Here is a 27,262-nt window from a genome sequence, read left to right on the forward strand (position 1 = left end):
AATCATTTTAGTGCATACTCTGATTAGTATTTATATAATTTTTATTGCAAAGCGTTGAGCGATTTTGTCTTAATCTGTGAGCAGCTGCTGTACCACCATAGTCAGTAGCTCGAGTGAAATGCATAGAACTATAATAAATAGATCCATGAGTGAAATGCATAGGCCTACATAATCATGCTATACACTCCACCAGGTGGTGCTATTGGTTGATAATCACTCACGGCCCGCATGCTCTCCAGGGATCTGAGGACTTGAAATTGACCTGTGAAGTGATTATCCTCTTTTGAAGTCGAATAAAATCATAACTGCAGACTAAGGCCTGTGGTGCAGGCCTATTAGTAAGTAGCATCTGTTTATTTTAAATGCATTAGCACAACTTGCTAGTACAAAATAAGGCCATCTATGGTTTCGACTCAAATTATTGGTTTACATGGGCCTGGAGAACTAAATTATCATTACTTGGGCCTTGGCATATTCTCTGCATTGTCTGCAAGTGCCTAAGTGAACATGCAGTCGTGTTGGACTGCACTTTGTAAATGTAAACTTCACTGTACCCTCATGGTTTATAGACTAAATGCAGATCTGAAGTGTGATGAATAATGATTGTATAGGATTCAGTGTAAACTGTGGGAGAGATGGGTTCACCAGCCGCGGGAGGAGGAGTGGCTAGCTGCTGAAGGATGGTCCTGACAGAGGCAGCGTGTTGTGCCACACGCGCCGCAATGTTTCACTCAAAACTTTTGTGAGCTGTGACAGGACACTTCTTCAGCTTCAGACACTGAAGAGCTGACTCCAGCAAGAGACAGGTAGGCTGCCTCTGAACTCACTCCCCAGCTCCGATGATGGCTATAGCATACCATCGCAGACCCATGTCAGTAACTTCTGTGACCTTGTCAGATGTGTAGGCGCCTGTCTTGAATGTTTAAAAGCGTGCTTGATATCAAGTCAGTACAATTATAACGGAAATATTTCTGATTCGTGACAGTTGCACAATTATGTGCGTAAAGCTACAACAGCTGGATGCAGTTCGATTCAAACTACTTCTTATAGGACAACGTCAATGCCATGCTCTTATAGCAGTAAGAAATAGGTTTACGATAACAGAGTTAAGATAATGTATACATTATGTACATTATGTATACATTATCTTACGTGAAAAAAGTTTCAGTTGTGGTTGTTTTATTCGCATTCTACGGGAAGCTTTGAGTGCCTTGAAGGTGAAAAGCGCTATATAAAGATGTGACCATTTATCCTACACTCAGTCTTTTTACAGCGATTGGTGGGCTATTGTCTTATGTTATTTAGCAAAAGTCATGTTTAAATAAAAATAACTGTAGGCTATTAAAAACAAAAAAAACTATACTGTGGATGAGTTAAAATGATCCACGTGTCTCTCTGTACAGTGCGACATCAGCTGTCATTCCAGTGAACACAGCGCATTGACTGAAGAGTGTTTTGACACGCCACCTGCAGACATGAGTACCACCAAGAAGTAAGTCAACATCCCCTTAAATTATGGTCTTTTACTTTTACTTTAACTCTTTGAGCATTTCACAACCATCACTTTACAGCAAATCAAAATATCCTAGATTGTTTGATATGATAAATTAATTATGATAGTAGCAATATTTGGTGGTATAAAGCTATTTTAAAGAATACTGATGATTTTGCTGCTAGTATTACACTAATTTACACTTTTAAATGTTGTGACATGCCTCTTTTTCCTGTATAGTAATATTTGTACTGTGCTACAGTCCAAATCAGTTGTGAAATGTTTTGAATGATTTATAAATCACCAGTCCAGTTAAAGTTTTTTCTTGGAGAAATAGTGGTTAACAAATATCCAGAAAAGTTTTTCTATGAAGGCTTAGGTGACTGGCCCAGCCTCTTCTCTGCATACGACATAGATATACTGTACAAGGACACTGATATGTTATCTACAATTGACTGATAGAAGTTCAAAGTAACAGTCTTAGCAGGAATAACCTGTCATTGTTAAAAATGTATAAACTGAAATTCAATTAAAACTGCATCTTCATTATTCTTATAATATTAACATCTTATGCCTTACAACTGCACTTGTTACCATTAAATTTAATAGTATGATTTAAGAATATGTTCTATAGAAGCTTGTGTGGCAGTTTGCTGTTGTGATCTCTGACTTGCTGCAGATTCTTATATGAGATGAGATCCTGTTGCTCTTAACTGTGTGGTCAGATGTCCAGGCTGCACCTGTGCTTGTCATTACCATGACTGTTCCATAGGTGGCAATAAAGGCAATGCTGGAGTTCTTCATAGCTTTGATTTTCAAAGAAACAAACCCACAGTAAAGACTCTACTATATATTGCTTATTGGAACTGTTTATATTGTTGTTTTCTTAGTATGATTTAATCTGACACTAAAAATGTAATTTTTTGCTTAACAAAATTTTGAGCTATTGAATTTATGTGTAGGACTTTGATATAACTGTATCCACTAATTCATGTATAATGTTGCCTTTGTCCATACAGCAGTGCTGAACTGTCCTTGTAAGTTGAATCCTGGGGATGAGCTCTTTGGTGGTAGCTCTCAACATCCCCTTGGGTTGTGTTTGTCCTCACTATTGTCTGAACACACACTGCCCAAGAATGGATAAAAATACTGCAACAACAATTTCCTCTAGTTCAGCTCCAGTCCACTGGAATGTAATCCTACTACTATATGTTTACCATATGACGGATATGTGCATAACCAACCATAGGGGGTCTTTACTCTTCAGTAATCTTTGTGCCACACTAAATCCAGCTAAATAGTCTTGGGTACCCTTAAATTTGCTATCTGGTTTTTACTATCGTTATATGAACTGCATGTTTTTCTATACCTGTTAGGGGTGTCCTTTATCAAAAATTTGGCAATATAATACGTATTACGATATGCCTGTCACAATTGTATCACACTATATCCCGATACTAAAACAATGGATGATATATTGTGATTTATCAATAATTATGTATAATATTATTATATATACCTTCACCAGATCAAAATTGGAAGAAATGCAACTAATTTAGTTTAAAATCACGAGAACAGTAAACAGAACTTACATTTCTTATCTTATATTTTGAATCCATACGAGAATTGTGAAGTATCGCGATATATCACTGACTTGATTTTATTCTTACACTCCTAGTACCTACAGTAATCCTTATCTAGAATGGCAAAACAGAACAACAGTCATAAATTCCTTTAAATACTATGTATTTGTAGAAAACTCTTGTTTTTATTGTTCAGCTGCAACTTTGTAGTGCTCCCCCAACAGGCATCAAAAGCTTTTTTTGGTACCAGTAGACGATACCCAGACCAAGGAGCAATGGATTTTGATCACTATGCAAATTATAAATAAAACATTCATGACAATCTTTTAATTGCTTGACTCCAGCCCTGGGTTTTTACTATGGAAACCAGATATTGCTTTGCAATAAAAACACACACATTGCAGCCAGTCAAAGCCAAACTTTCTGATCCTTTCCCACCTGCAGTGTTAGTTGTTGTGCAAGTCTGTTTATGTGGGGAGACCAGAGAGCTGGTGTCTAGTAATAGTGTGTGTGTATGTGTGTGTGTGTGTTTTGACACTTAAGTAAAGCTGGCCTAATCCTGTAAGGGCGGATGAGTAGACAAGACATGTGATGGCCCACTTGTTTCCTAGAGGGTGAGAGATAGGAGAGGGGGCATTATACTGACCAGCTGGAGAGGCTTTGGAGTGTGTGTCTATGTGGGCGTGGAGCTTATTAAGCATAATTAAAGGTGTTTTTTAAATTGGGTTGAATAAATGGAAAAATATTGTCAGAAATGTGTTGAAATTAATTGTCATCTTATTTTAATATGTTTGACCCACTACCTGTTACCGTTCTTCATCAAAATCAATTAGCAAAGACTTCCTGTCCTCTCCCTCACCCTCCTCCTCCAACAGATTACCTCCATTAGGCAAACGTACCGGCTGTGCACTGGAAAGATAACACAACTTCGTGTCTGGGGGCTAGCTTGTTGCCTGAATAGACGTCATATTTATTTTGTATTGAGTATAGGGCTGCTGTGTTGTGACTAGGATGAGCGCTGCTGGTAGTTCTAGACTGAGTCCTAGTCCAAACTTGCTGCAGGTCAATGCGCCCTACAAGCGCTATGGCTCCACACTGTCTTTGGAGGAGAAGTGTGAGCAGTCTTTTTTCCTCTTCTACTACTACAGGATGGAGGACGAGGCGGTGGTGGACAGAGGGGCGTCCCTACTCAAACACATGTGTGACGAAGAGGAAGTGGAAGGTAGGTCTTATGTGTCTATGTGTATTTAAATAGTCTTACACAGCATGTTTTGTTTTGAGCCCAACGATGATGACTACACCTTTTATAATACAGAAAATACTATTAGTCACAGGCTAAATAAGTCACTTGCAAGGACATCAACAATCATCAATCAACCAGTAATCATTTAAAGGGCCCCATTAAAGTCTTATATAGGGAGGTTTATGTTTACTCACTTCCTGCACACGTGCTGACGCTTAAAAAGCTGGCACGAGAGAGATGTAGAACATGCTGCTGATGATTCACTGCGCTAATCTGCTCAGACAACAGAGATGAACCTACTGTCCTCAGACATAAGTACTTACTCCTAAACTATGTCAGCTGCAAATTATAGATATGCTAACTTTTATTTACAGTCTAATGTTTCATTTTTGGTCTTCAGTCATCTATCAGCAGTGCCTTCAGAATAAAAAATAAAATACCAACTTCTGTTACTATGGGACATGCCTGGATAACTGGGAGATATAAATATTCTTCACTAATCTTACTGTAAAGGAGTTCCAGCTTCCCATCATTCTCATTTTCACGGTGATGTCACTTCCTAATTCTTGATTCTGCAGCTGAAATACCAAGTCCACTGTGTAAAATCTCAAGGCTGTCAAATAACAATAGATCTGCACCTACATAAATCAGTAGAGGTTAAATAGGAACACAGCAAATACTATGTTAAAACTCTAACAATAATATTTATGACTGTTTAGCATTGTTTAGGTTGGTTTTTAGACCCAAATTTTACTGTATGTACACTACTGTTGTCACACGTCTCTGTTGCTCAGTTTTAAATGACAGCATTCTGAACGTCAGTATGATTTAATACAGATGGGGGCAGCTAAAATTAATGTTGTTAAAATGCAAATTTTCCTGGTAATGCAGTGAGTTCTTGGGTCTAGCCAATTAGAGAAATTGGCAGGGTCATTTGTTACTTTACCTTTTAGATATTTCCTGCTATAAAATACAGTGTAATCAGGGGAAAATGGCTCTTTCAACCATCTGGGAGCATGACATCACATTCTCAAATTTGAAAAGTACCAATGTAATTTAAAAAAAAAGTGTTTGTTCAGCACTGAATAATAATGCTTTCTTTAATATTACCATCTATTTATACTAGTTCTGATATAGAGATAAAGAATCATTTAAGAAATATAATTTTTTTGTGTTTTTTTATTGTTCAAGGACCAAACCATATTTTTTACAACTCTACATGCACTGCGATTGACATTTTTCTTATGTACAATATAATCGTAGGAAGTATGTTTAAAATAATCTTTTTTTACCCCCAATAATAAACCTGACTTGCTTTTAATGAGCTCTAGGTCTTAATTATTAGACACCACATTTGGCTTTAGAAGTCCGCTGGGTGCTGTTTGGCCCTGTGCCATGCACTCTGTTGTGGGCCGGTCCCAGCGCAGCAGCAGTTACTGGGGAAACTGGCTTTAGCGCTGCGTCTCCTCAGAAATCTAGTGCTCCAACAAACCTCCCAGCAAACACAAAGATTTCATTTCATTCCTGTGCACTTTACTGCCAGCTTCAAAAGAATTTGGTAAAAAGAGGGGGAAGTTGTTTCACAAAGCTGCTTTGGCAGAGTACAAATCTTTCTCTGCTGCTTCTTGTCTTAGCTCTGTTTTATTTCAGGTTCTCCATCACCCTGCTTATTCTCTTCTCTCTTTTCTTGTGGTCGTGCAGACTGTACTATTCATCTATCAGGGCTCTACTGTCTCAGGCTTTTGTCTTCCTCCCAATATGCTGCTGCTGAGCCATCTGCTACAGGTGGCATTTGGTAATAACTTTGCTGGACAGTTTTAGATTACTCCAACCACTGGCTAACCCTTTAAAGTCATCGGCAGGGCTTGCCTGTCAGATTTTAATAGTAGTTGCTAGATCAAGCTAAATAAATTTAAAGAATGACAAATTGCTGAAATAAATAAAGATGATAAATGATAATATTGAAACTAATTTATACCACAATAACCCAAGAGCAGATTTAAACCACAAAAACTATTCAAAATGTACAATATTCTTAAAAAATGATAAACTACAATAAATGAATAACATAATGAACCACTTCAGTTCTTAGTTTGCATCTGTAATGAGGCATAGAAGTAATTAATTCAACCTTTTATGGCTCAAATCTTATCATATAGCCAAAAAATAACAACAAAAAAAGTCTAGCTGTGCAAAGAAAATGTATGCACGATAAATATTAACCCCAAAAATATATTGATGGCAAATGGTCACATTTTTCTATAGCACTTTTCCACCTTCCACTCAAAGCGCTTTACAACAAGGAACCACTCACCCATTCACACACACATTCACACACCAGTGTACGCAAACACTGTGGGCAATGTGGGTTAAGTGTCTTGCCCAAGGACACAACGGCAGCATTCATCTGTGGGAGCTGGAATCACACCAGCCAACCTGTGGGTCAGTGGATCTGACCGCTCAACCTGTGATGTTTTTGTCGAGAGCTGGAATCGAACCGCCAACCTTCAGATCAGTTGGCGAATGCTCTACCAACTGAGCTACTGCTGCCCCCAATATTGTTCCAGTTTTCATATACTGAATGTTAAATTGACATAACAATTATCGTGACCTAGACATCATAACATTCACTTAACTAAATGTATATAGAGGTAGCTAAAAATTATATTGTTAAAATGCAGTACGACAACAAATACAGGGTCAATATTTGTGAATTAACCTTATCGATATTTCTTATGAAAGTGCGATGTAATTAATAGGAAAAATTCTCTCTTGTCCCTGTCACGATAACATTTGAAGCATGATGTATTGCTATAGAGATATACTGTGATAAACTACTGAAACTACTTCATGCCATTGATACAATAACAATAATGTTAGATAATCCCAGTAGACTATTTTAAATTGTCTACTGAATTAAACTCAAAAGGCCTAAGATGCAAAAAATAAATAACAAAATGAACCAATATTTAGCCATAGAAGTAATTTATTCAACCCTCTACAGATTAAATCTTATTGTATTACAACAAAAATACCTCAAATCTATAACCTATAAATATTGAGCTCTAGAATATACTGTTCCAGCTATCATATATTGATCGACAGTAATGATCGTGACAGGCCTACTTTCCCCTCATCTGTAGTTTGTCCATTGTAGTATAAATGTCTAAGTATTGAATTGATATAAATAAAGTGCATCAGTATAATAAATTCATCTATTTAGCATTGTTTTGGGGAAGTAGAAATATTCGACACTTTGGCTGCATTGTTTTACATACTGCAGTATTTGTAATGTTTCTGCCCATTAGTGTCAGTGAATTTAGATGAACCCCCAAACTCAAAGCATTGTGTGCCTAAAGAAGAATGAATTCTGTTGTTTAATGGAGATCATTGTTTGTTGTTTCAAAGCCTTTGTCACTTCCTGAGTCCAATGCGGTGCCTTGGCTTGGCTCAGCATTACTCACCCTGCTTCACATGACAATACTAGACCCAATTGTTTCATATGGCGTTCTGCTCACCCGCCTATAGTATGTGCTGTCTACAAATACAATACATTCAGCAATTACAGTACATCTCAGCAAATTCTCCTGCAACATATGGTCCCAGAACATACATCCTGTTGGTATTTCGCCAGTCAACATTGTGGTGTACTTTTTGTACTTCCAAGTCTATGTAAAATTGCATGTTCTATAAGACAGCAGGGATTTAGCTCCCTTCACTGCTACATGTTACCTGTACTTCTTGACAAAATATTGATCATAACAGTGTACTGCAACCTTTATAAACCTGTGCAGCTGTACACGAAGGACAGATGTGAGAGTATGACTATCAAATGAATATAATGCTTCTGATGATTAATAGGAATAATTTTTTACTATGTTTATTTTGTCCTCTACTATTAGGTTTCTTTTTCTTTGATTTTAGTCTGTATAATATCTTGTACAATGAGGTAGCACCATTTGCGTAGTATTTTTAAATTTGAAATTGTGATTCTACCTACCACATGTACAAATATTTTTTCTTTCAGTGTTGAATTTGTATGAATATTATTATCTTGTTTGTGCCTCTGTGATATTGCAAAATACATATCACGTTAACAAGAAAATATGAACAAAGTTGACAAAAATTACACTGGTTGATGTTTGATTTATTGTTTTTTTTTTCAGGGCATCACACTGTTTATATTGGGGTGAGGGTTCCCAAAAGCTACCGAAGAAGGAGGCGCCACCGACGTAGAACTGGTCACAAGGACAGAAAGGAGAGAGTGTCCGAGAACGCTGATGAGAAGTCAGATACAGAAAACAACGAAGAGGCCAGTAATAGCATCCTCAAACCTCTCAGTAAGTTGTGATGGACCATGTCAACTCTCATCACTGCTCCTGTCTGTCCCTGACTCCACAAAAAGCTCTGCTGACCCCCCATGACCCCACAAGCAGTTGCTGAGTCCACTACATGACTAAAAATAGCTCTTAGAGATCTACAGACACTGCAGATTTAATTTGAGGAAAACTAGTGCTGTGCATAGTATTGTATCCAGTGGTGATGGTGTGAGTGCCTGTGCGCGAGGCTTTTGTCCTTGCTTGTTGGGCTGTGTGACTTTGTGCATGTGAATATTTGCTTGCAGAGGAGCTGTGCTTTGTGGTCTGTCCTGTAGTAATGACTAATGGGCCTTCAGGCACTGCAGTTGCACTCTGAAAACATGGGACACAACTCAAGACTAAAGATATTACGTAGGGACCAGGTTACTTAATGTGACTGTTAAGTAACAAGTAAGAGTTTTGAACCGATACGAAAGGTAAAAGTTAATGATTGGGCCAGGACATTTTCTTGGCATAAATGCACAGATACTCTAGACTAAATCATGAGGTCCATGATAAGATTTTAGTTTCTGTTGTATAGTACAATGACTATAGAATGGTGTGACAAATTGACAACACCTAGTCAAATTTTGGAGTGTATTAAATGCAGTGTATTTTATATTTAATTCTACATTGTGCAATTGCCTAATATTGCAGGAGGTTCAGTTTGTTTGTTTTTTCCCCTGAAACCGTGTTTTATGCGTAGAAGGATTTTCTTAAATCCAATCAGAGAATAGATTACAGTCGGCCCATCTGGCTTTCAACATTGATTGTGATGTTGCATATTACCGACACATTTACTAAAAGCACTGGTTCTGTGTGGAACATGCTTAATACATATACATAATAATCCATGTACATAAGTATACCTGGTATTTACTTTACAAGAATCACACAGCGAGAAATTGTATATGTAATACAGTTTTCAACCACAAGAAAGTCAAGCCAAATTAATTAAAATGTTCCCAAAACTATTTATTTTTACCAGAGTACAATTGGTTCAAAAGGTCAGTGTTCACAACCTTGAATGCTTGTGACTCTTTTTGAATGTGCAGACATTAAACACAGGATATACCTGTGTACTGCTGTCTCTGGGCTCAGTGTGATACTTTATTGTGAGGAACATGTGGGCCCTGGGGGAAAACACTTCTCTGTTGTCCAGACTGGACTGCTGTTGTTTGGTCAGATGTCCGCTGCAGGGATTCATACAGCTGTGAGGAATCCTGGGTGTCTGCTCACCATCTGACCTCTGAGCCTACTCAGAAACTTTTTATTACACATTTTACTTGTATTTATGTCGAAAATACAGAAAAATGTTGTCTTTGTGCCAACAATTTCCCCTCCACATTGGAGCCACACAAACATTTCATTGTTTAAGTACAGCAAAAGGCTACTGTATGAATTTCTTTCAAGTTTTTCTGCTCCATTGTTTTAGTACACATCAGCCACATTTCCTTTAACATCGAATGCAATATTGTACATATGAAATAGTCATGTCATAAATGCTCACCATTCCCGGCATGCAGCACACATGGGCCTGATCATTCCACGTTATTATGGCTTGCAGCAGGTATTTGTGAATGTTTGATCAGAGGAATAACGGTGTGTTTGGGCTGAGCTCTGAGAGAAGCCCAGAGGCTGTCACTCTGCATTCAGACCCTGTCCTCGTTACTCCCTCAGCACTGCTGCCCTGCATGCTCAATGTCAGACTATGTGGCATGGAAAACATTTCCTGTATTCACTGATCGTGTCTCTGCTTTGAATGAGAGATGCCATGTTATATTGTCATCATGTACAGGCACAGACAATGCATGTGCTATTAGATCCCCTGTAGCTCTTAACACAGTTGTAAAAAGGTCACCAGATAGAAGGTATGTGTGTGGGAGGCATGTTAGCAGTGGGACTAAACTCTCCTTTAGTAGCAGCCACACTGAGCTCTGGGCTGGACAGCGGGCATTCTTCCTCCTTCCCATATCCCATGAGCCCTTGCTGCCTGGACAAAGTGCTCTTTGTGCGCCCCTGGCTCTTGGCTAGAGCACACACAGCTTTGAAATTGCATTTGAACGATGGGTTTTTCATTTCTATCCCTTCTCTTCGTGCTTGCCTTCACCTTTCTTCATCTTCAGTGTGCACCTCTACCACCACCTTTTTAACAACTAAGTTAGCATACTGGCCTAGCAACAAGCATAGCAGATTACACATTGCATCAATATTCTTACTGGTTTTAGATACCATTTAGGTCTGAAGTTATGTTTTAGATACATTGAAAGTGCATTCTTTGTAATTTACACATACGCAAGTTTATATATTTATGACAAGTGTGTTTAATTTGTGTAATTGATGCAGTAGACAGCTAAATGTGCACAATGTACATGTAAATTATTTGTCCTAAGGTATTATTATACAGGTTGTGGTCAGAGAATATGGCAGCAGACAGTCTACTCTACCCAGTAATCTTCCAGCTCCATGTCTAAATCCTTACCTCCAGTCACTGAAGCCCCGCTTTTGCCCGCACAGTACACACTGTTTACTACAAATTTATTTTTACTACCTATAGTAACAGTCACTACATCACTGTAAATGCATCTTTTGTGTCTTTACAGTCATGTATGCATAATATTACATAATGATGGTCAAAAGACAGTGATGGCTAAAGCTTCACTAATAAGAGGCAGGGGCCTATGTCGGTGGCTTTGTGTTTGTGGAGAGCTTTTGGCTTGTGTGGGCCCGCTTTTGTGCAAGGGAGTTGTAGTGATCTCTCATTCTCAACTTCAATAGTGAGTGTCTCTGTGACAGTATCGACTGTTTGCAATATGTCTGAATACTCTTGGAAAGTATTTAAAAATGTGTGACCTATTCAAAGTTCTTTCTGCCTCTTTTTGTTGAGCACTCTAAATATTCAAATGGGATTACAAAGGAAGGAAAGCCAAGCTTCTGGGCATAGAATGGTCCATTTCCTAATTGTTAATCAGGACCTCCAGGGCGTTTTGCCAAGGCTGGAGGGCCAATGGTGGAGGCTTGTTTAAACATGGAGGGGGGTGCGATGTGGGGACACTGTCAGTGAGGGGACCCCAAACCCCATTGGCCCCCTCTTCAGAACTACTTCACCAAGTGCAGGCTACTGTGGGATCCTGTCACTTGTACCACACACTGTAATGAGGCTGTAGGCACTCCGTTACAGTCCACTACTACTTGACAATTATAAGAGGAACAGCTGACTGGGCAGTGGGATCTTTAAACATGTCCAACAACAACAATAACCTGGAGGAGAAGGAGAAAAGTGAAGAAGACCCAGAGCAGAAAGAAGAGGAGGTGATGGTAGATGTGCCACCTCCTCCTTATGCTCCTGAGGCCACAGAAGAGGCTCCACCAGAAGAGCAGCAGAAGGACTGTCAGCCCAACAGCCGCCACTACACACCTCTCACGGGGACTATTTTCTCTTTCTCCACAGTTTCTCCTGCAGCAGAGAGGGTCCGCTTCATTCTTGGGGAAGATGATGATGGCCCCGCTCCTCCTCAGCTCTTCACTGAGCTGGACGAGCTGCTGTCTGTGGATGGACAGGAGATGGAGTGGAAGGAGACCGCCAGGTAAGATCACTATCATGAGATCCAGCTCAGTGCATACGCATATATGCTTATTAAATATGTCTTATATTTGAATCATATAATTTCAAAACCCATTGTATAATTTTGAAGAGGCAAATTGTCATTAGTATGGAGCAAGTGAAGCTGTGTATTGAGAAAGTGGGGCTGACAGAAGAGAACTCAATTTCCTGCAGATAGAAAGTAGCCCATGCAGCACTGTGGTTAATAAAAATAAAACATAAACTTCAACTACAAAATATTACTCGAAAGCAACAGTCTGATCATTTTTACTGCTGTTGTTTTGCACTATCTAAGTTTTGTTGTATTTTATACAATGCTAATTAATCTAATCTCATCTAATCTAATCTAATTTTATCTAGGTATTGTCATGTTACTGGTTATAAGTTACATCTGTGACATGTTAGTGTCATATGAACCATCTCGCACTCTGAGGACCTCAGGGACCAGCCTCCTGTCTATTATGATTTTAATGTATTTCTTATTCTGTAAAGCACTTTGAATTACTTTGTATACGAATTGTGCTATACAAATAAACTTGCCTTGCCTTGCCTAGTGTTATGTATTTTTGTGTGTCTGTCTAGGTGGATAAAGTTTGAGGAGAAAGTAGAGAAAGGTGGTGAGCGCTGGAGCAAGCCCCATGTGGCCACACTGTCCTTACACAGCCTGTTTGAACTGCGCACTTGTATAGAGAAGGGGACCATAATGCTGGACATGGAAGCTTCCACCCTGCCTCAGGTTGTTGGTAAGTCAGTCGTCAACCCCAGACTGTAAAACAAATTTAATATGTTGATATCAGTTTGATTTTTATTGGTCCAATTAAAGTCAAAGTTGTTTACTGCTACAAAAGGTCAAAGTGTGAATAAACCTTTCATTGAATATTCAAACCAAGATTAAATTGTCCAATATCCAAAATATACATATATTTTGGCCTGTGCATGCCACTACATTTGTTTTAGTTTTTTTACCTCATGCAATGCAACCAGCGTGAGCCCACAACCTCCCCTGGAGATTTATGTGGCATAATTGAGTATGCAGCCTGTCTCACACAGGCTTTGCTAGGCTGGGGCCCCTGTTTAATGCCAGGCAACATGACTGTGTGAGGCCATTAGCAGCACTAGCTCCACACAAAAGCAGAATTGCCTTAAGCTGATATCTTACTGCATTCACGCTTCTGACCTTCTTTTTAAAAATAGGCTAAACCTTTTGATTGAGTCGTTTGCCATGCCACACTGCTCTTATTATGGCATAATAGTTTGGGATCCCCCATCTGTGCTTTTACTGGACTATGGTGATTCTTCATTCAGTGACTTGACAGCTGCTAAGACGGCTAAGATGAATACATTTTAAAATGGACCAAAACAGAAGCAAAATAAGACATGTGCCCACAAGCATTGCTACTGTTTAAGTTTATGCAGCTGCTGCTAGACTATTATGAGTAAAACAGTTAATCTCTATTCTGGAATATTATTTCTGCAAGTCTAATACACAGAGATATTTACAATTATATTACGTAATGAACAAGTGTGAAGTGAGAAATAGTTGCTGAAGCTATACAAGCAAAAACACTGATATTTTGGCAACTTCTGAACTGGCAATATTTTAGTACTATGGTTTATAATACAGAACTCATTCTGTGCTGTAAATTAGGGTATTTGGTCTGGGGCAGTTTAAAGGCTTCATTAAAAATAGGATGTCAGTGCTAAGAGGGTAACTATGGAGGGGGCACCACAGTCTCCTCTGTTATTGGGAAACACTGAAACAATACTGTGCAATTTTATATATAATGTATTAAACTAATGCATGGCTTTATTTCCTATTGCAGAATTGATCACTGACAACCAAATTGAAAATAGCCAACTAAAAGCAGATCTGAAGGACAAGGTGATGTACACGTTGCTACGGAAACATCGTCATCAGACCAAGAAGTCTAACCTGCGCTCGCTGGCTGACATCGGCAAAACGGTCTCCAGTGCAAGTAGGCTGTTTACCAACCAAGAAGCCGGTAATACTGATGCCAGTTTGGTGCAGTCTTTACTTTGACAGCATTTTTTAAAAAAGCAATATTGACCCAAAATTGAAAAAATACAGCAACAACATACAAACCAACTAATACTAACGCAATCTTACATCCATTTCACAAATATATTTGAATATAGTTTCCTATAACCCTATAACCTTTTCTATAGTTTACGTTCATATGACATTATAACATTCTAAAATTGAGGTGAAGGACAGGTCAGAATTCTATGGTTGCAGATTTGTTGACCTGGTTTATGATTAATATATTTGTAATTATTGGGAATATCCACACAAAAGAAAAACTCAACATCTTCTCTGTCAGCATAAACAGGTTCAGAAAGTAGTGCCATTATACATCCCCAAAGATGTGACTGTAAAGCATTTTTGAGTGTCCAAAAAAATCACTGTACAAGTCTGATGTATTATTATCATTAATAGTTAGCGTGACTTTAAGCAATAGAATTATGGCAATGGATAATTGTAAGTTTATGGATCCAATCTCTAACAAATAATGATAAGGTTCAATATTTGTAATCGTAGCTTGTTTTGATCTTTGATATTTCTTACAAAAACATTGAATCCCCCATAGAATTACACAGGCCCATGTCCTCCACCTGACATTGTGACAATATCAAATCCTAGAAAATGAATGAGATCTGTTTGGTTATAGGGTTGTGACAAAACACTGACTGATAATGCTATCAAAATCTCTGTTGATCAAAGAAAATAAAGCAATAAAAATGTGTATTTGATATAATCAAAATTACACATTAACCTCCTGCATGCTATTGAACAATAAGTGCTCTGTTCTTTACGCAACTGTTTTAATGATCAACCATGTCAATGTCAACCATGAGTCATTGGAAAATTGATAGTATTATTGTGCGTGTGTTAATTCCTGAACCACATAGCAGTTGTCTATGTAGTCACATTTTTTCTCAAGGCAATCTCAGAAATCTCCATGCACTTCTCTGTTGTAAAATTTAGCAGCATCAAGTAACTTTGACCTTTGACTTATGGTTTTTCAATGTTTACATGCTTATCTTGTGTTGCTCTCTTCTAATCAGTTAATGAAGACTTCACACTTTCACTCTGTGCTTTGTGATGGCTAATTTTTTCTTTTCCTAACGATCACTTTCTCTGTCCGCTTTTCTGTTTTCCTTTTTATCCTATCCTTTGCTTACTTGGATTGCTTCTGGCACCACTTAAAGCACGCAGTCCTCTTGACACCTCTATGACTTGCTTATCCAGTCGAATGTCTATGGAAGATTTGAACACCCAAAGGAGTTCTAGCATGGACTGGCTTAGTAAGTTAAAGGCTCATGTGTAGTATTCTCAACATCTTCTCATTGTTATGAACTAAGCTAATTAAACTGCATCAACTAAATCAATATCCAGATATGTTACTCGTAAAGGAAACTGCATCATACTGGCAAACATGTTATTACTCATAATGCTCAGGGGTCAGCGGCTTTGAAAATCTGCAGTGGCATCAGCATTACCTGTGTAAAGAATTGTCAGATGTGTGAAAGCTACAGGACTGAGGTGAAGTCCCGGTCGGTAGTCATGTCAACAGAGGAGTTGTCAGCTGCATCCTCTGAGTGCCCTGCTCACCTCCACCATGTACTCATTTATGAAGCGGTTCACTATAACAACAGTCACTCATGGCAGAAATAACACATTATAGCATAAACTTAGGGCTCAATGTACTTCAGTGAGCTAACAAGGTGCTTACAAAAGAGTTAGGACTTTCTTTTAAAGTAGTCTAGTTAAATTGACTTTTATTAGCTCTTAACCATGCTGGCAATGTTTTTTTTACTGAGTTGTTTGAGTGAGCGTGTTTGAGTAGGCCTGTGTTGTCTTCCAACCAAGTTTTGGGTGCTCAGAAAATGACAATTCTCACCTATCTCTGCCCCTCTGCAAGTATTCAAACTCAGTCATATGTCACTTACAGGTATTTTTAATAATACAAATACAGATAAAAAATGCTATAATGCTCTTTATTGCTTGCTATAATGAAATGTCCTATGAAAAGACATGATATACCAGATGTATTTTTGAATAGAAAATCAATTATGGACTTTTTCTACTATTTTGCAGTTATAGGTCAGTAAGGAACATAAAAAGTAATGATATAGTTTGATGCTAAATACCTTAAGTTTAATCTTCATTCTCTTAATTGTGAATGGGCACTGACTCAATACACATGAGGTACTGATATGATGGAAAAATCCCATTTACATACCCAAACATTCAAATACAAAATATGAAGAGAAGAACATTTAGAGATAGAATGCTCACAATGTCGTGTTTAAGTTGCACTTTTATATGACAACAAAAAAGAAGCACAGCAAATACTTTGTAAACAGACAGATTTGCTGTTGTCTATATACATAACAAATTAAACTCTTACACTTCTGAACAGTAAGTTGATAGAAGATGAATTATCATTTTGGTTGTTCTTTGGTGTTTTGTGATGAGTCCTTGGTGTTGCATGTGGAATAACTTGTCTTTCTCTGGGTCCCTGGGCAGTATTTTTGATATTAATATATTTATAATACATTTTTTTTTTTTTCAGGTTATAACTGTCTTTTTGTTATTTGAACAGATAGCCCCACCACAACACACCGGAACCTAACGTCCAGTAGCCTCAATGACATTTCAGACAAGCCAGAAAAGGACCAGGTCAGTCTCTGTTACACGGCACAACCTAGAGTTATAAAAGTATAATTTTTTAATAAAAACATATGAATCTTGGTTGAAGCCATTATTCATAAATGTAGCATTTCCACTTGACAACCACCATGTTTCATACCTTCATAGTTAAGGTCAAGGTATATTTTGAATGCTAAGGAGAAAGTGTTACTCTGTCAATTATTGCTGTGCGGGTGTCTTTCCTGATGTACCAAAGGTCACCCAGGCCTTGTCTCACTCCACTAACCTTTTGAGCAGTCTAAGGCTCACTGCACACATAACATTGTCGTAATGGTGCTGTCATTGTGTTGGTCGCCTGCTCTAATGGCTCATGTAATCTGTACAGTTTGTCTAGCATCTGACAAAATCACAGGATATTTGTTATCATTTAAAATACCCCAAAAAATCTCACCAATTTTCATCTGTATGTGGAATAATTGAAGAAATTAAGTTAAAAGAAATCCTCTAAAAACACCCCTTCTGGTGTTTCCAATACTACTACACAATTTGCCGTAAACCATACGATATACTGTATATTTATGTAGGTATTACCATTACTGCCTTTATCTATAAGTTCTGAATAATTAAGCATTTTGAGAATAGAAAGATACCTACAGAGACAATAAAGTGTTCCTTAGATGCTTTATTAAAACCCTAGATGACATTATAGGCTCTGCTACAGACCCATTGTAACATCAGTGCGCAAAGATACAAGTGCTGGGCAGTGGTATGTTAGTATGTATATATATATTTTTTTTGGAGACTATAACTGAATGCCAAAGGGATGTTTCCTTGGAAGTATTAGTCAGTAGTCCAAAAAAATCCTCAATTCATTCAGTATATAAACTCTTGGCATTTCCTTCTGGGACTCAAAAACTGGATCAGAGTTACCTCTTGAATTTTATTAGGGACACTGGACTAAGACAAATACAGCAGACAGGCCCCCCTTCTATTCATATGGTCTGATCTCTATCTATGTTACTTAATTTCTTGCAGCATTTTGTACTAACACATAGGCATATGACTTAGAAAAAAATCATAACCACCGAAAACACCTCTTATTTGATATCTTTGCATAATTTTCAACTGAAAAATATTTATTTAATTGAATTACGTTTTTGTACTTTTTATGTAAGTGCAAATTGTAGTGACACAGAGACAGTGATGTGTGGATTACCATGGTGCAGAGCCCGCAATGTGTTGTTGGACAAGTTAACCTCAAACTCAATCATTTACGTACAGACCCTTGGCCACCAGACTCAACAGCCTTTGATTGGATCTGCTTGGACAGAGCCAGAAGGGGTCAAAGTTCATAGGATTTCCGAGCTTTGAGGGAATACTGACTGTGCATTATAGAAGCAGTACTAATCTTTCATTTTCATATATCGTGACAGTGACCAAATATTAAAGCTTTCCTCTATGGTTAATCTATAAACCCATTATGTATAGTAAACCAGGAAGTACTATAGTAAAACAAGTCAAGTGTTACCTTACCTGACATAGACAGGTTTACCACTTAATAGTTGTTGAAAATGGGTGGCCAATATACTGGTATATTGGGCACGAGTATTTTTTCTAAACTACCCCAGTCTCTGTGTTCCAAATTTGTCCTCAGTGCATCATGTTTGTCTTTTTGAAGTTGTAGTAAAATGCTCAGATCAACCCTAAAGCTGCAAAAAGCCTAGCATCATTTCACACTCTTTCACTTTCACTTTTGTCTTCGAACCACTTTTAATTTTAACTTCTGTTGTCATGATACTATGTCTGTTCAATTTCAATACTATGGAAAAGGTCTGATACTTAATACCAAGTTCAGTTCCACAAAAATGATAATTATAAACACTGCCTTTTTTTCAACACAAAATAATAGTTTCTTGAATATATGATCTTGTAGTTCTAATACAGATCAAGCCCATTAAAAAACTACTCAGTAAAGGTCTATAGTCCTATCCTATACTTGTTGAAATCAGTATGGAGTTTGGTATATGTGATGGTTTTGTATTTGAAATGTCCTGAATAAAAATCAACTTATCATTTCTGTTTTTGTCACCTTACACGTGTGAACACTGAATGGCCCTTTTCACCCTCTTTTTTTATTCCAGTTGAAAAACAAGTTCATGAAGAAGTTGCCCAGAGACGCGGAGGCCTCTAATGTGCTCGTGGGTGAAGTGGATTTTCTTGATGCCCCTTTTGTGGCATTTGTCCGTTTGCAGCAAGCTGTAATGCTGGGAGCGCTGACCGAGGTGCCTGTCCCCACAAGGTAAAGTCATGCCTGCTTCATTACATTGTAACAGGGAAAATGGAGAGTCTGTGTTTGTATACAGAATCTCACAGACCATTCAGTTTTGATTTAGAATTTCTAATTACTGGAACTTTTCACAAACAGATTTTTATTCATCTTACTTGGACCAAAGGGAAAAGCCAAGTCATATCATGAAATTGGCAGAGCCATCGCCACTCTGATGTCTGATGAGGTAAGTGTGGCATTACCTCTGCCTTTCACCTTTGTTCCCCTTTATTCACCTTGGGATCTGTCTGTTCACCTGACTGCTTGCTTTGGAGGACCATTTTCACAGATGAATGCCTCTACATCTTGTGTTTGTGTTCAGATCTTCCATGACATTGCATATAAGGCCAAGGACAGGCAGGATCTGCTGGCTGGTATTGATGAGTTCTTAGATGAAGTCATTGTGCTTCCTCCTGGAGAGTGGGACCCTGCCATTCGGATAGAGCCTCCGAAGAGTCTCCCCTCTTCGGACAAAAGGTCAGACAGTTAACTTATTCACTTTGAGACTTTGAATTGAGTTGCGACTGAGGAGTGAGTGGTTTGAGCGTTATCTTAAGGCTAGCTATACAAATTCCTTAGTCTTTTTTTTTTTTTTTTTTTTTTAACTGCTAATTGGCCTTGGGCAAGATCCACTGTTATGTGAGATTGAATGTTAGTGTTCAGTGAGGCTGTTGGCATGGGTAGGCAGCCATGTTGTCCCAGGGCAGCTGTGACTAGTTTACAACCACTAAGTGTGTGTTTTTATAAAGCAAAGTATAGTAAATCCAAGCCATTATTAAACACACAAGTGTTTACTGATTCAAAAAGACCCTCAGCTGTAAATCAGTATGTAGGTTGTATATTAAACTCAAGGAACATGTTTAGCACCTCTACAAGGGTAAAAGGTTAAGGCTAACAGAGATAGCTTAACTAAACAAACAAAAGTCTAAGCCATAGAATAGAATGTTTTAGTCTGTTTTTATAATAAACAATTATTTAACTGGACACTAGAGCGGGCAAATAGTATGCATGTTATTAGTAATGAATTAATTCCCTCATTCATTGATAATAATTTGAGGGTTACTTTTAGTTTTATTTTAAATGTGTACTTTATGTGTACTCCATCCTCTGGCAGCAGTAAGTGCAAGACTATTAAACATGCATCAGTACTTGGTCAGACTGCTGTGTCTGCAGAACATAGGTCATTTTAAGCACGACAGAGTTTCTTCACGTGTATGTAACAGCTCTTTGCAGAAAACCTATTCCCATGTCAGCTCCTGGATATATCTCATAATTATAAAATGACAGTTATAAAATTAGAGCAGTTTTTGTTTCTTCTTAAAATCATTTTTGAAGGGTTGGGATTATCAATATGTTTTCTGTTCTGTAGAAAAAACATGTATGCAGGCGGTGCAGGAGGAGGAGGAGGAGGAGGTCCACAGATGAATGGAGATATGCCTCATGATGGTGGTCATGGTGGAGGGGGACACGCAGTAGGTGATGAGCTGAAAAAGACAGGAAGGTGGGGAGCAACGAGAATGATATAAATGCATACTGTATGTCAGGTGATCAAAAGAAGACTGAATCTGTGTGTTTGCAGGTTTTGTGGAGGCCTCATTCTTGATATCAAAAGAAAAGCGCCTTTCTTTGTCAGTGACTTCACCGACGGTTTGAACATTCAAGCCTTGTCAACCATTTTGTTCATTTATTTGGGAACTGTAACAAATGCTATCACATTTGGGGGTCTCCTTGGGGACGCTACAAACAACATGCAGGTATAACTCAAATCTGAAACTGTAAATTTCACTCTGACTATACTCCTGACTAAAAGTGTTTTTTACAGGGAGTCCTAGAGAGCTTTCTGGGCACAGCAATTGCTGGTGGAGTCTTCTGTTTGTTGGCCGGACAACCTCTTACTATTCTGAGCAGCACCGGGCCTGTTCTAGTGTTTGAACGGCTCCTCTACAAGTTCAGCCAGTAGGAGCAAGCACAAACTGTTCACACTGCACAAAAGGGCCTTTTGGCAACAGGGAGATGGCCTCAAAGCTAGCTCTATAACCCACACAAAACAACTAAATTCATGGAAAATTCTACTGCATGCCAAATTTATGTCACAACAAGAATTTAAAACTGAAAAGCCAAAGAAGAAGAATATTATTACTACATATAAATAAAATAAAGCAGTAAATCTCTTTTGATAGTAACCCTTATTTTCTGTTCCTTAGAGATAACGCCTTTGACTACCTGGAGTTCAGACTGTGGATTGGCCTATGGTCTGCGTTCTTCTGTTTTGTACTTGTGGCTACAGATGCCAGCTTCTTGGTGCAGTATTTCACCCGCTTCACAGAGGAGGGCTTTGCCAGTCTCATCAGCTTCATTTTCATTTATGATGCCTTCAAGAAAATGATCAAGCTGTCCCACCACTACCCAATCAATTCTGACTACAAACTGGAGTATGTCACGCACTATGACTGTGCATGCATGGCTCCTATTGTATTAGGTAATTCATTATGGTTTCAAAATGATTAATATGAATTTTATATGTTATTTATTCATTTTATTATTTGAATAGAAAACAGCACCAGCGCACAGCTTGATTCTGATTCTTTGGATAGTTCTTCTATGTGGATCCTGAATGGAACAGAACTGGTGAGTTTTGTTATGTCCAAATCCCATTAAAGTTTTTGTCCAACTAAGACCCACTTGATGTTGAGTGTGATTTTTCTGCGCAGCCAATAAACAGCACATGGTCGACCCTGACAAGAAGTGAGTGTCTGAAGTACAAGGGTGAGCTGGTGGGAGAATCGTGCAAGTTTGTCCCCGACATCGCCCTCATGTCCTTTATCCTGTTCTTTGGGACCTACACTTGCTCCATGTGTCTGAAGAAGTTTAAGACCAGTCCGTTCTTCCCCACTACTGTGAGTCTGTTGTGCTGCAATACGCTTACTATAACTCTGAGGACCCCAGGGCCCAGTCTCCTGGTGATGCCCAAAGCAGGACTAAACATGGGAAATCAGTGTTTCAGTTTTATGCCGCTAAAACATGGGTGCTGCACATATGAGACAGGACTCTGCTGTGACTATATGTTTAAATCCAGGCTCAAAACGGTTGTGTTTAGCTGTGCATATGACTGAAAGGTTTTTATTCAATAAGCTTCTCTCTTCTCTTTTAATGTTTATTTTATGATGATTGTTTATGTTTTGATCTGTTTCTATTGTGATTGTAATGTCTTGCTTATTCTGTAAAGCACTTTGAATTACTTTGTGTACGAATTGTGCTATACAAATAAACTTGCCTTTGACTATAATGCAGTGTGACACATGTTTTTCTGTTTCAGGTGAGGAAGCTGATCAGTGACTTTGCCATCATCCTGGCCATCCTTATCTTCTGTGGAGTAGATATGCTGGTTGGAGTGGAGACTCCTAAACTCATTGTGCCAAGTGAATTTAAGGTCAGTATTGTGAAACATAAATGTAGAGTTTAAGTGTGAAGAAATATCGCAAGTAAATGTTGTGTTTCAGCCAACCAACCCAACTCGAGGCTGGTTTGTGCCCGTGTTTGGAGGAAATCCATGGTGGGTTTACCTGGCCTCTGCTCTGCCTGCACTACTGGTTACCATCCTAATCTTCATGGACCAACAAATCACTGCAGTTATTGTCAACAGGAAGGAGCACAAGCTGAAGGTCAGACACACAACACTGCTGCACTAGACTTATTAGTTACTATTATAGAATTACAAACAGACATTACAGTCCATAACAGTGAGATGTCTGTACATTACATGCAGCACACTTGTACAGGATACAGGTTACCCTCACACTGCAGTTAAATATGCTTGTCATTCTTCTCATGTGAGTGAGAGATGTTTCACAGACGTGACTGCATGGACAGTTAGAAGTGAGAACTCAAACTATTCAACCAGAAACTGTTGTTGCTGTAATTTGTACTTGTGAGTCCAAAAGATTACATTAGATATATACTTAACGATATATTAAATATGTTTCATCCGTTTGTTGTGTAGCATTTACGGGTAATGAAGAAATCAAATAAGCTATGACTGAACAAATTCCCACATATTTATTTTTACATTTTTGCATTCTACTTTATTGTTTTAAGGACGTTAACAAGTATGCAGTTTTTATATAAAAACATTTTTCTGCTGTGCACATGTGAGCCGGCATGATCTCTGACCTATAGAGTGTTTGTTGTGGCAGAAAGGGGCGGGGTACCATCTGGACTTGTTCTGGGTGGCTGTTCTCATGGCGCTGTGCTCCTTCATGGGGCTGCCCTGGTATGTGGCCGCTACAGTGATTTCCATCGCTCACATTGACAGTCTAAAGATGGAAACAGAGACCTCTGCTCCCGGAGAACAGCCCAAGTTCCTGGGTGTCAGGTAAAACTCTTTAACAGTTATGTATTTAAATGAGTACTACACAGAAAATGACTTCAGCGAACTGTAGCAGATTTATGTCTGTGAAAGGATTACAACAGCAGCCACAATTACTGTGCTGATCTCTTAATCCTTATTATTTTATTACCCTGCCTGTTATTATATGTTATTGAAGATTTAGTTTTGCTGCTAAGCAGCCTTGACTACAGTTAAGCCCAAAGTTAATCATACCCCACTACTGCCCCTAGACCAGCTTTGAATAGAGAATTTGTAATTATTATCTTAATTGTTGCCTTTGAAGAAACCTTAAGATCATCTTGGTGCCTAGCTGAACTAAAGCAGCTCTTCACTTTATCCATTTAATGAACATGAGTTTAATATGTGATATATTTCTATTGCACAGAGAGCAGCGGGTCACTGGAGTAGTGGTGTTCATCCTGACAGGGCTGTCTGTTTTTATGTCTCCTATTCTCAAGGTATGGTTTCATTAATGATGACTTGTCCATCTGGTACAATTTTATGATGAGTACGCCTTAATTAGCCCTAATAAAGTGCTTAATAATAATAAACTACTAAATTAAGGGGTTGGGTTATTTGTTAAGTATCAATCAATCAATCAATCTTGCAATAAGATAAACTTTATTGAGCCACAAGGGGATACTGTATTTGTTTTGTGTATGAAGTTTAAGGTTAGGTTTTTGTTATGGTACACTTTATTGGTTAGGTTATGGTTATGGTTATGGTTATGGCACACTTTATTGTCCCAGCAGAGAAATTTGCCCTTTGCATTTGACCCTTTTTTCAATACCTCTGGACTATCTCTTCTGGAGCAGTGGGTGCACAGTACCACACCCAGGAATCTCCACGATCTTGTTGCTAGTCTTGGTCAGGACTACCGTAGCTGGTGCATAGACATCTTAACTTTAAGTTAAGAGTTAATTCTTTGTTCATGTTTTATTAAGGCTATTAAAAGTGTAGTTATTATAAAATATCTCCTGATTTTCATCCATTATGCCCAGTATTACAATGATCCCTCCTTTTGACCAGTTCATCCCCATGCCTGTATTGTATGGAGTCTTCCTGTACATGGGAGTTGCTTCACTAAATGGAGTTCAGGTAAATTTTTCATCATATTTACTGACAACACCACTGATTACTATATAATATATACTATAATATACTAGTATATATTATAATATTTTAACTCTGCACAGTTTATGGACCGTCTGAAATTGCTTCTGATGCCAGCGAAGCATCAGCCAGACTTGGTCTACCTGCGCCATGTTCCCCTGCGCAAAGTGCACCTGTTCACCTTCATCCAAGTGCTGTGTCTGGCCCTGCTCTGGATCCTCAAGTCCACTGTGGCAGCCATTGTGTTCCCTGTAATGGTAAGTCATATTTTCTGCATATTTGATACATATTTTTACCATGAAAGGCTCATAGAAAATAATCTGGAACTGAATATTGCCCAATGATGGAATTGCTTTTGTATTTTGACTGCAATTTAGGAATCTATTAATAACCCTAAACTTTACTTCCAAAAATGGGGACATACTTTGCCCAAAAAATGCTCTACATTTCTTTTGTTCTTTAGATTCTGGCCTTGGTGGCAGTCAGGAAGGGTATGGATTACATGTTTTCTCAACATGATCTCAGCTTCCTGGATGATGTCATTCCAGAGAAGGACAAGAAGAAGAAGGAGGATGAGAAAAAAAAGCGAGGCAGTATAGACAGTGAAGCTGAAGATGTAAGTGAGAAAACTACATGTATGGTGTGACATAAAGCATGTTTTCAGCAGATGGAAGGTCCATGTATTGGAAAATAAGCATTAGACATTACATGTTGTTCTCTTTGTGACAGTCTGACTACCCTTACAATGAGAATGTCCCCAGCATTAAAATCCCTATGGACTTAATGGAGCAGGAGCCCTTCTTAGGTGATAAGGCCTCTGACAGTGAGTAGAGATGAACTCCAGAGGAACTGCTACTAACTCACTTTGTCTTCTGAGTTTCTCAGCTCCACGTTTCTCTTGCTTTCTTGATCTCCAGTTGTTATCTAATGATTTCTTATTGTGTTTAATGCTTCTTGATTTTCACAAAACAAACTCACCTTTTCTTATTTTTCATTTTGTTTGAGAGTGCATGTTTTAGGGCTCTACAGAGCAAATCAAAATTGCAATTTGAGTTGGCTCAATCATCAAATTGTAAAACCTGCAGTCATTTAGATAATAGACTTTCCACTGCAAACAATAAAATATTCTGCCTTTTATAGAATAATATTTGAAGTTTATCTCTACAAACATTAATGCATTGTATTCTTGTTTATGTTAATCAGTTTACAATGTGCACTCTAAACAGAATCCTATGCTTTTTAAACAGCTCAAATCAAATTATTTTATTTTATATATTATTTTTTTGTGGTGCAACTTTATCATGCTTCTTGTAGACCATCAACGAGTGCCATAGAACCTATTTACTTGCATTGTCCAAACTAATGTAGGTTTTATTAACAGGAGATAAGTCCCCGGCATTCCTTGAACACCAAACGTCATGCTGAGCGCATGGACTACTACCAGGCTGACTACACGTCAAGGTCAGTGGGGTCACACAGTCTTGACCTGTAATATTTTCTATTATATGAAATATTTGAATGAATATGATGAGTTATGAACAAAGTATCAGTGTTTTTTCTTTGGTAGCATTCATAACCCACAACACACTTTGTCGTATTGTCCACAAAAACGGAAGAATCAAGAATTACTCAACACTTTGTGTTTAAATAACTTGCACACAAATGTTTGTCTTGGCAACAATTCCCGCGATTGCAATAAAATCCCATATCTCATAAAATGGTCAATAAACATTAGATCGGTGATTATACAGCCGGAGCAGAGATAACATGTCTTATGCCATGGACCTCTGCTGAGGACCAGAATCTACAGGTCATGTGTAGAGAGTCACATGTTGTCCGTGCATCCCCCATCTGGCCTGCACTTGTGGGAACAGCGCTGACGAAAGTATCATTCGGAGCGGATTAGCTTTTGGGACAATGCGCGAAAAGCAGCTGTGATCACAGGACATCTGTGATGTTTACAAACAACATGCATGATATGTACTAATTGAACCTTGGCTTTTTGTCAAAATAAACCAGATTTTATCCATACAACAGTGTACAACTATCACAAACATATAGATTGTAGTTAGCATTTCTGGCCGAGAAAATGTCATTGTGAAATAATATTATCTCATGTAATTTGGCACATGTCTCTCAGAGCAGAGACTGCATGATGACGCATGCCGTGATACTGATGACATGCTTCTTCCTCTGCTCTACACTAATCCTGTCGAGCTAAGACTGTTGGCAATTGCTTTGTGCTCAAATGACCCAGGCCATCTCCACAGAATACACAGATCCAAGTATGCTGACTACTTTTACATGCACGTTTGGGTTGTGACTTATCCATACCAACCTCCTTTAGAAAGAATATAAAAATAATATGGAGAAATCCTAATGTAATTTTCTTTGTGTTTCAGCCCCGACATGAGTCCTCTGAAGTCTGTGCCTCAGATTAGAATAGACATGGATCCAGATGATGACTACGATGAAGACAAC

The 27,262-nt window shown here is 38.3% G+C and overlaps 1 protein-coding gene across 1 annotated transcript; it reads left to right on the forward strand.

Annotated features, from left to right (window-relative positions):
* Positions 1–671: 671 nt before the first annotated feature.
* slc4a4a (solute carrier family 4 member 4a) lies at positions 672–27,262 on the forward strand. The gene is made up of 27 exons (XM_055161349.1): positions 672–806; positions 1,404–1,492; positions 4,224–4,297; positions 8,485–8,658; positions 12,128–12,263; positions 12,863–13,023; positions 14,104–14,256; positions 16,909–16,985; positions 19,097–19,254; positions 19,381–19,468; positions 19,604–19,758; positions 20,651–20,782; positions 20,861–21,035; positions 21,104–21,237; positions 21,486–21,760; positions 21,833–21,909; positions 21,993–22,178; positions 22,598–22,711; positions 22,782–22,943; positions 23,475–23,653; positions 24,054–24,126; positions 24,698–24,766; positions 24,865–25,038; positions 25,245–25,397; positions 25,511–25,604; positions 26,163–26,242; positions 27,184–27,262. Exons 2-26 carry the CDS (start codon positions 1,476–1,478, stop codon positions 26,204–26,206), a joined length of 3,234 nt encoding a protein of 1,077 aa, XP_055017324.1. The 5' UTR covers positions 672–806; positions 1,404–1,475; the 3' UTR covers positions 26,207–26,242; positions 27,184–27,262.

The sequence above is a fragment of the Boleophthalmus pectinirostris genome, unplaced genomic scaffold (assembly GCF_026225935.1).
Source record: "Boleophthalmus pectinirostris isolate CB_2022bp ecotype Guang Dong unplaced genomic scaffold, ASM2622593v1 HiC_scaffold_4, whole genome shotgun sequence".
In the NCBI taxonomy this organism is placed as follows: Eukaryota; Metazoa; Chordata; class Actinopteri; order Gobiiformes; family Gobiidae; genus Boleophthalmus; species Boleophthalmus pectinirostris.